The following is a 10,430-nucleotide window of genomic DNA, read 5'->3' on the forward strand; positions in this document are numbered from 1 at the left end:
AAAAAAAAAAAGGTAGGAACAGGACAGAGTTAAATTCCATGGCATATGTAAAAGTACAAATTGATGTTGAATTCCCTTGTATTTGTCCAGGGAAGGAGAGGAATGTGTAGCTGAAAGGATTTGAAATGCCACAGCTTTTTTTTTCCAGCAAATGACTAACTAATAAATATGTAGACTGCATTTTGACGTTTTTATTCGGAGCTAATTGCTCACTGTGCCGCTAGATGGCGCTGTGCCTTTTAAAGAAGTGAACTGGTCTGGCCCTGTAGGTCTTTTCAGCACCAACTCACAGCTTTTACATAAACAAAAAGGACATCTCAGTGTGGGCTGTACTTACTTTCCTCACTTTCTTTATCCTGTTTGTTTATACTGCAAAATGTGTGTTAGGTTTCTGTTACTTTATAGTAATTATCAACAGGAGAAGGACTTAAGTAGAACAGGCTGGCAGGTTAAACAAGATAAGAGAGCAGACTGACAGGTTGTTTTGCTCTCCTGAAACTTGGTGTAAATGAGTCGCAAGCTTTCTTGGAATCAAATGCAACCTGAGTTCAAACAGTAATGCTTGTGTTCTTGCTACAGTTCTGTAAGAACGAAGTATTTAGAAATACTAGACTTTGAACTGGAGTATTTGAGTATCTTTTTTAATCTGTATGCCTGTTGGCAAAGTAAACCCCTATACTGTACCATATCAATCATGGGATTCACTGTTGAGATGCAAAACCTATTAGATGCTTCTTACAGATTCTTTCTACTTCACAGGAAGTTATGCCTTCTGAAAGTAAACTTGCTTGCTGGAGCCAATTTTGCATCGCTACTATTTGAATTCTTCTCTTAGTGTAGAGACCTGAATGTAATTAATTCAATTATTCAATGCAGCACAGCATAGTTTGAGTTGGAGCTGTGACTTCGTTGGCAGCTACCATGGCTACCAGGCTACCAACTGCTGTTTCTCAGAAGATGGCTCTTTGCTTGCTGTTAGCTTTGAAGAAACTGTCACTGTATGGGATTCGAGTACTTGGGATCTGAAGTGTACGTTTTGTCACCCACCAGGAAAAATAAGGTATGTTTTTCATCTGGCTTATTCTTTCTTTCTTGAACTTGTCAAAATGAAAAGAATTTATTTATAGTATTTTTAGATTGAATATGTTCATACAAGCATTGAGTTTATAGTCTAAGTTCGTATATAGCAAAGCATAATTAAAAGTTCCCCATTAATCTGGAGATGAATCCAAGTAATGAAAGAATAAAAATAAAAATCTAACTTAAACTTATACTCTTTGTTAGTGATTTATTCTTGAATTCAAATAGGAGTTGTATTGCTTAACTGTAAACCTGTACTGACATGATTGTCTGCGTTACAAGGCATGTGTCTTAACTGTTGATAGCTTTTGCTGGAAAGTCTGTGTTTGCCTGGCAGACCACCGCAGCACATTCTACTGGGTGTGGTGCTACAATAAGAATATATATCCAGAAGGTCTAGTGATCATTTTGTTGTATAAAGATAATGAGGGACGGCATTGATCTGTGGTGAGGGGGAAAAGGTAGAGAAGCAAAAAGGACAATCTCGATATAAGCTTTTTAGGGCTGTGCAGATATTGCAGTGCTTTGTGATCCAGGTGGAGTATTGATTTTTAGCAGTTGTCTTATAAAAATAGGCCAGTAGGTGGCCTCGCTGCTTCATCTGGTTAAGCTCTGTGCCAGATCTCTGTACCTAAACAAATCCCGTATGAGGAAGATGCTTCAACTAAATGGTAGTGTTCTCTTGGAGTTGTTGCCTAGCTCTCCACACGGTTGCTGGACTAATGTGAAAGGTTCTAAATAAATACAGAGAGTATAGAAAATGAAAAGTAAAACACTGCATGTTTGCAATGTTTTAAAGACTCTGAAAGAAGAGATTTGTTTTAAGTTTTGATACAAGTCCATTCATAGTGATTCTCCAAGAGTAGAAATTTAGAAGTATGATTCTAAAATGGGTCTGCAGGCAAATCATGAGTGCATGTTAGCTCCCCATTGCATCTGAGGGAATTGCCACTGTACCAAGCTGTCAAAGGAGACAAGTTTTTCCCTTGTGAGTTGTTCCTTTTGAAGCCTTTGCTATATGCTATATTAAAATGAAATAAGGTACTCTGTGTACTCAATTAAATGACTGTTATGTAAATTCAAATGGCTATGCTTTGATGAAGAGAATTTCTTCAATTGCCTTTATGAAAGCATTCTCATGTTTTAGCATTAGAAATCTGTTGTTTGAATCTGAAACAAGAAGAAGAAATTCATGTGATTGAAAACAAATCACGCGTTTTCAGTCAGAGCAACCTGTGAGAATGTAACTGATTTTCTTTCTGCTTCCACTTCCCTTCTTCTGGTGTTCAGCACAGTCCCAGACATTCTAGAGGTGTTTTTTTTTTTTTTCCCCACCCTTGGTGTTAACACGTAGGAATTAAAGATCTGTTACTCATTTATGAGCTTAAAATTGCTGCCTAAAGTCAGAGTGATTTATGAACAGCTTGAAATTAAATGTACAGATTCATGCATACTTGACGTCTCCCAGCTCTATGTTTAGTAGTTGTGTGTGAAAGTTCCTTGCTACTAGAGGTGAAAGCAAAATGCAAACTTGTCCTGATTAAATATCAGAGCTAGATCTTCAATGAATTTTTTGTGACTTGTGAATCAAAACTGCATAGAGAAACAGAAGTTGAAGGTAGTGAACTAGTTTTGACTATTTACTTCTGCAGGACCATCTGCTTTGGGAGACTAACGTGTTCCAAATACCTGGTTGGTGCCACTGATCACGGCTTTCTCTGTTGCTGGAATCTGCTCAGTTGCGCATGTAAGATGAGCTTAAATGCGTGCTAGAGTGAAAGTAATGATGTTTAACCTTTGGGTATACTATGATACCTTAAAATAATTCCAGTTTAATTCTAGATTGACCCACTGTAAAATGGTGTGTTGACTTGAAATGTTTTTTGTACTTGAGTATAGATAATATCTCGCCCAGTATGCATGTGCTTAGCAAGCGTGTACGTAGTAAATTGTGTTTTAGATGATGGATAACACAATAACAGCTATTATTTCCTTCATTTTTAATGATAGTTGTTAATGTTTGTGTGTTTTATTTATCTGAGAAAAACTGAAGTTATATGCCTCTTGCAGAGGTTAAGCCTTGTGGGTCTTTGCCATTTGAAGTTTTATTTAGCAAAGCACCTGAATAGAATTATTTTTCACATCTAGCTATTGCTGTGTTTGCTTTTCAGTGGAATGGAGCGCTCACCTCAATGTCGTAGTTCTGCAACCTGATCCCCTTTCAGAATATATTGCTGCTTTCTCCTGTCTCTTTAGAGAGTCCAGCTGTGAGTACAAAGGCTTTTTTGACAAGTACTAGTCAGTGGAACTTAAAACTGGGAAAGTATGATTTATATAAAAGGTTTTCTTAGAATTCAGCTCCATTAAAGCCATTAGACAGACCTGAGTCTGTGTCTGACCCAGGGAAAACTGAGCTATGTTTTGCAGCAGTAATTAAGTACAGATAAATTCCACTATTTAAACAACACGCTCCCCATCTTTACTTTCAATAGTTCGTCTCCAGCACAGAATACAGTGTAAAATTACCTGTCCTCAGGATGAGGGTCTTGCATGATCTCAACTCTCGCCTCGAAGCACAAAATCGTGGTTGAACTAAATAGCTTTGTATTTGACTTCTGATGTAAGTGAAGAATGAATCTTTCCAGAACTACTGTTCTACAGGAAACTTAATTTCCAAGTGTATTCTTGGAATTGGAATACTGTGAAAAGTACTATATAGGAACTGCTGAATCAGGGCCTGAACCTCTGATCACCTGAGGCCATCAATGAGTCAGCCCTGGGAGCACAGGTGAGGGCAATTCACCTGTGCTGCCGGAAGGGGTGGAGTTTGGCTCTGCCTCTCCTAGACCCATTTAAGAGCTGACTGCCAGTGGAAAAGGATCTCTTCTGGAGATCCCTTCTTTTGGAGTTTGCCAGTGAGCCCAGGACAAGGGTAAGCCCTCTACCTATTCATTTTTGGTGTAATAACCTGCTTAGCCAAACTCTCTAGTATATTTCTTAATTATAACACCTGTGTATTCGTTGATTATACAAGTAACATAAATTATGTGTTAGGTGTATTTGAGTATAATGCCTGCTTAAAGGCAGTCCTGTCCAGCACTTTCTGGCTTGATGCCTAGTGCTTTGATAGCCATCCGGAAGGGTAAGAATGCCATGACTCTAAGGGAAGTCGTTCTTTTATTTGCAGTGTTTGTATTTAAGCCAAATGAGCCGCGGCCAATCTGTATCCAGAGAAAATTTTGTAAAGAAAGGATCCAATTTGCTGCCTTTGTTCCAAGAGATGTACCTGAAGCAGTTGGCTCAGAGAAGTACCTTTGGCTAAGGAGATCCCAACTATTTTTTCTTACAGAAAAACAAGTAAGAAATAGTCACTGGTGGGGAAGGTGGTTCCTGGGGGGTACGTAACCTAAATGTGGATTGCTACACAGCTGCTGCCAAGCGTAAGCATTTCCTTTGATTTCAGAAAAGAAAAAGCTATATTTAATTTTTCAGTAAAAGCTTTCCAGTGCTAAAATAGCTTCACTTGAACATCAATTACTTACTGGTTTTCTGCTAGTCAGTTTCTACTGCTTTATGGATGCAGGAAACTAAGTAATGTGGGAATGCTGTGTATCCTTTTTGTAGTGGAAGTGCTAAATTATGGGCTGAAATAGTGATTGAGCACCTGGTGGGAAGGCAGGGCCAACCCAGGGGAGATCAGGTGTAAGCAATACACCTGAGTGACTGGGAGGGGAGGATCCACCCCTTCCCAGACCTCATTTTAAGGGCTGGTGTGGAGGTATGGGTGTCTTTTGCTGGAGTTCCCTGCCTGCCTGAGGCCTCCTAAAGGTAAGCAGCTCTTTTATTTCATTTCTGAATCTGTTGTGCTGTCTTTGGGGTTGTTCTCATTGTCTGTAGCTAGAGACTTTGCCACCCTGCTATTATTTTCCTTTTTATAGCATTATCCTGTTTAACTTAAATCTGTAGAAGCTGTTGTAATGCTAGTTAAGTAAATGATTCATATGATAATCAATTTTATCTGTTTTGTTTGGGTGATAGCTGTTTGTTTGCTTTCTATTCCACCCAGAAAGGCTATTCAGAGCCTTTAGATCCATTCATGCTTCCTTTGGGTTCTTTATAAAATGAAGATGTTTGCTGCTTCTGCTTGACCAACAAAAGGCCAAATTTCTGTATACAAGGTACTGAAATACACAAAGCAGTTTTGTGCATTTCAATTCTGCTGCATCATTCTTTATTTTAGGAGCTAATGACAGTTAGCACGAAGCCTCTGGAAGACAGACTTACGCTGTCAAGCAAACAGGTAACTTTTGAGAAAGTTCTTTTAGGAGTAGGTGGAGCAGGTCTGAATTCTTAGTGTTTAATTGTCAGATTCAAATTGCCTTTCATCATGGAAAGACATACCACATCCTGGCATAAAGGCACAGGCAATTATCTGAAGAGTTAGCACTTCTTCAGTTTTGGCAGAATTAGTGTTCATAAAAACTTAACAAAATGAAGTACTAGTAAGCTACACCCTCGTTTTCTCATTTCCCTGATCTAAAGCAAGCTCTTTATTATGGTCTCTTAAATGCTTGGAATCAAGAATATGGTCCATTTGCAACTTCGTAGTGATGGTGGAAATGTTGTCAGTCCATTTTGTTTTATCTGTTTGAAGATGTAAAATTTCAGTGTGTACTTACATGAAGAGGTAGTGTGGGAAATTCAGTCATGAAAATTCCCACTGAAGAATTGTTCTATGCCTTGTGAGAGGAATAATACAGTGGCACTCGATTGAGTGATTGGTTAGGTTAGTAGATAAAAAAGAAGCTAATGTCTTGCTTAGACAAAATTGAATTGGAATGTAATATATAAGTAATGAGTTTATTTTTGAGGGTTGCTGATCTAGTAAAATATCAGAAGTTAAGTTACTGTGTTCTACCTCAAGATAGACAGTTAGGTCATTCAGCAGATACTGGGGTCTGAGCGATCTTCTTAGTCAGAAGTGGCTTATGAAAGCCATATTTCAGTTTTTCTGGCACATGTGCCAGCTTCTGGTTTTGGAAGTTAGTTGGTGTATTAGTGAACTCACATGGTGTTCGTTCTTCTAAAAGAGCAAAAACTTGGATTCTACTGAGTTCTGTTAGCTCTGCGAGGAATTTGTTGGAAAGGATGTCTGGGAGAGTATGAGTACAAAGAGCTCTGTCATACAGTTCAGCTGAGTTAAACCTGAGTGTAAAACTCTGTCACTTGGGTTAACTCTAAATTCTACTTGAGTTTTGGTAACAGAAAATGAGATGGAACTTAAATCTGTGTTAGTAAGTTCTAGTTAAGACTTAATCCTTTCTCAATTACAAGATGTGTTTTTTTTTTTATTCAAGCTGGCAGTAGAAGAAAGTCTTCCAGTGACCCCATTTAGCTTGCTGTTGGGAAAGCATAGACATCAACAATCACAGGGGGATGTAGACCTTGGAAAACCTGTTCGCCATCACCATGAGCAAGATTCCCCTGCTGTCAAAGAGGTAGGAGTCATTACAGTAAAACAACAAGCAAAATAATGGCAAGCAAAAACTTTCCTGAAATGTCTTTTTTTTTTTTTCTTCAGCTCCTGCACACTCCAGCACATGTTTTGCCATCTGCTTCCTTCTTGTGTCCCATATTTATTAATTCATTGCTTGTCTCCAAAGAGAATAAGAGGTAAGAGAAATTGGCAGGACTCTTCCATGTTATTTGAGATGAAATACATATTTATTTTAAGCGTAAGACTAGTCTTCTAGCATGCTTCTATGTTCTGCTAATATAGACGAGTAGAGCACTTAATAGAGGCAACGTATAACAAACAAAAAAGTTCTGATGTGCAAGGCCAGTTGCTTAAGATATTGGCCTTATTGTTGCTGTTGTTAGTTATCCTGTCATTTGGCATAATGTATTCTTAAGCAAGACTTGTACTTTGATACTGGAAAGTTCTTTGTAAATCTAACTTTATTTTCAGGTAAGCATTGTAGAAGGCTAGAATGGCTTGAGTTGAAAGGGACCTTAAAATCATGAATTTTCAACCTTGCTGCCATGGGCAGGGCTGCCATTCATCAGGTCAGGCTGTGGCCCCATCCAGCCTTGTCCTGTACACTTACAGGGATGGGACATGAACTTCTTCTCTGGGCAGTCTGTGCCAGTGCCTCACCACCTTGTGAGAGAAGAATTGCCACCTGGCAACTAATCTAAATCTCCCCTCTTTTAGTTCAAAGCCATTCCCCCTTACCTTATTATCAGACTGTGGAAAAGCTTATTCTCCCTTCTGTTTATAAGCTCCCCTCAAGTACTGGAAGACTGCAACAAGTTATTCCCTTCTGTTCTCCTGTCTGAAAAATCCCAGCTCCTTCAACCTTTCTCCATAAGAGAGGTTCTCCAGCCCTCTGATCATCTTCACGGCTTCCTCAGGATTCATTCTGACAGGTCCATCCATGCCCTTCTTATGCTGGTGTCACCAGACCCAGATGCAGTTCTCCAGGTGGAGTCTCCTGAGAACAGAGTAGAGGAAGAATTTACCTTCCTCCCTGCTGGTCTCTTATCTTTTGATGCAGCCCAGAATACAGTTGGCCTTCCGGGCCGAAAGCGCACATGCTCATCTCGTAGCAGATTTTTCAGTCATTGATACCTCCAAGTCCTCCTCTGGAGTGTTGCTTTTCATGCATTCTCTGCTCAGGCTGTACTCATGTCTGGGTTTGCTCCAAGTCAGGCACGGTACCATGCATTTGGCCTTGTAGAACTGCATGAGGTTTGCGTGGGCCCAGCTTTTAGGTCAGTTGAGATCTCTTAGGATGGCTTCTCTTTGTTCCAGGATGTCAACGTCGCACAGCTTAGTGTTGACTGCAAACTTGCCAAGCATCTATTCGTTCTTGCTGACTGCCTTGTAAAGAAGATGTTAAATAATGCTATTCCTAAACCTAAGGTCTACACTTAACAGTTGGTTTAGAATTCAAATATCATTCCTAATGAAACTACAAAGTAAGATTGTGAAAACAGGCAAGCTTGTCTGACAGTGCTTTGATTCCAGTTTAATGCAGTCATCTGATAAGTACTTAAAATGTGTGGATGCCTGCTCCTTTGAGATCGACATAAAGTTCTAGAAAATGGATGCCAACACAAAGGTTATTAATCCAAATATAAGGCTACCTTAATATCTTGACACTTAGACTGAATGCCACTAGGTGGTTTTGTTACTTGCTTGTGAGGTCTATTCTTTAAAGTGTTTTGTAATCTGCTACCAAGCTGGAGATGAAAATGTTACTCATGTCAGCTGCCATCTGAAATTTGCTAAGGCAGATGAAAGGATGGTTGACATAGTCAGAAGAAATGCTGGTTTGAGTACGTCTGAAGTGTACATTGTATTCTGCTTCTACAGCAGTGTGATAAGTTCTGCTGTGATGTGTTAGCTGGTATTGCTAGCTTTCTTACGAGATGACCCAAGTAAAACTTGCGTGATAACAACAAAAGTGGTAACAAGTACATACAAAGATGATGTAGTAATCTGCATGCAGCTTCAGGATTGAAGAATTGAAGAATTTAGGAGTTCAGTGGCCTGTGCAAATATTTGCTGCTCTAGAGCTCGTACTTTGACACTGGTGATTAGTGTCACCAGTGCATTTTAAGTTGCATATGAGTCTAAGAACTGGAGGGTTGGGCAACTATGATGAATAACTTCCTGATTTATGTTGCTCTTTTCCATCTAAGTATAATTATAATATATTGTGTACCTTCAGTTTAGATTTTACACGTGGTAAATGAGTCTATTAGAACAGATGATATTTAGGAGCACTTTTCAATCATGTAGAGCATCTTTAATGGTATCAACAATAAGACGTAAGCAACAGATAGTTGAATAAATAGTGTATAATTAACACATAGCAAATGGTCAGTTTTCTGTCTAATTATCTTGAGTATGCCAAGTCAGAAGGTAACTGCTGCTTAAAAAGCTACTGTTTTTAAAAAAAAAAAGAAAAAGAAAAATTCCTGAGAACATGCTAGGTACTGCATTTATCTTTAAGACGAAATCTTTTTCAGGTCTGAGTGAGGAGACTGGCCTTCTTATTTGTCTCATCTGCTGATTTATTCTGTTTTTAATCCTATAGGGGTGTGAATTGATAGTATTCTATGTAATACTAACCTTGCATGTTCTGATGGTGTTGTTTTGGATTTAGAGAAAGAAAATGTACACTTGTTAAATTTACTTAATGGAAAAAATAGCTTGTAATTGAGATGGCAGGAGAAGTACAGTAGTTTCTCCGAAGTCTTATATTGAAAAACAAAAATTCTAGTGCTCACTTTAAGTTAGTTAAGTAATAACTTAGTCTCTAGTATCACAACTATCCATTAATGTTGCTTTTGTTGCCTATCATATCCTTATACAGTGCGGAAGAAGCTCCTGCTGAAGTAGAAATGGAAAGTGAAGAAGCAGAGGATGATTCAGATAAGGAAACCACTGTTACTGAAATGAAACAAGAAGATACAATGCCTGTAGAATCATTAGGAGAGAGAACACAGAAACTGTCTAAATCTGAGGAAAAAGAACTACGGAAAATAAGAAAAACAGACTACAGTTGGGTATCAGTTTTCTAAATGTGCTCTTTTTTAATAGTGTAAGTTGAAAGCTTTGGATTAAATGCTCTTCCAGAAATCTTTAAGTCGTTTGGCTGTTAATTTTAGCAACCTTTACTGCCCTAAGAGAACTGAGGGGAGGGATTTAAGTTTGGAAAAAAGGGTTCTGATCTTCATTATTGATTCTCTCTGAGCTTAGAAAATGTTTAACCTGTATTTTTCCCCTTTTAACTGCATTTAAAAGGCTACAAGTAAAGCTGAATTTATTATGTCACTTGTGATCAGTTAACAAATAAGGTCAGCTGAGGCCCAGGGAAGAGCAGCAAACAATTTGAGTTCATGGACTACTTAATCAAGATCTGGTAGGGCAATCAGGGATAGTTCTTGAAAGTGCTGTATGTGGATGAGTAACAAGTCTCCCTAGAGGTCCGTCTGCTTCTGAGATGGTTGACAGGTGATTTAATACCTCTGAGTCTAGAAAGTATTTACCTCACATTTTGTGGTCTTAATGTGTTTACTGGTGTTTATAGGGCTTGTGTATTTGGCCATAATGAAAAGTATATTCTAGTCATCAAGAAAATTGCGTACCTTGCAACAAGTTTCATCTCCTGACCACTGCACTACTGAGCCTCTCACACTGTAGCTGCAGCTTCTATGGTGTGGTGCTAAGCACAGATATGGTAACCGGTCCTATTGCAATATGACAGCAAGCTGCTGGAGGTAAGGTTAATCACTAGAAGCTGTGGAGGAAGTGTTTTGCTGAAGAATACTCAGATTAA

The 10,430-nt window shown here is 38.7% G+C and overlaps 1 protein-coding gene across 1 annotated transcript in view; it reads left to right on the forward strand.

Moving 5' to 3' along the window:
* The window catches only part of WDR75 (WD repeat domain 75), a gene marked incomplete at its 5' end in the record, with an annotated part of 16,662 nt that extends 6,925 nt beyond the window's left edge, over positions 1-9,737 (forward strand). The window contains 8 exon segments of the mRNA XM_010713364.2: positions 877-1,060; positions 2,733-2,827; positions 3,252-3,347; positions 4,268-4,437; positions 5,321-5,380; positions 6,438-6,578; positions 6,662-6,753; positions 9,465-9,737. Of these exon segments, the coding sequence (XP_010711666.1) occupies positions 877-1,060; positions 2,733-2,827; positions 3,252-3,347; positions 4,268-4,437; positions 5,321-5,380; positions 6,438-6,578; positions 6,662-6,753; positions 9,465-9,672 (1,046 nt within the window).
* Between the last annotated feature and the right edge of the window lie 693 nt (positions 9,738-10,430).

The sequence above is a fragment of the Meleagris gallopavo genome, chromosome 7 (genome assembly GCF_000146605.3).
Source record: "Meleagris gallopavo isolate NT-WF06-2002-E0010 breed Aviagen turkey brand Nicholas breeding stock chromosome 7, Turkey_5.1, whole genome shotgun sequence".
NCBI classification, from domain to species: domain Eukaryota; kingdom Metazoa; phylum Chordata; class Aves; order Galliformes; family Phasianidae; genus Meleagris; species Meleagris gallopavo.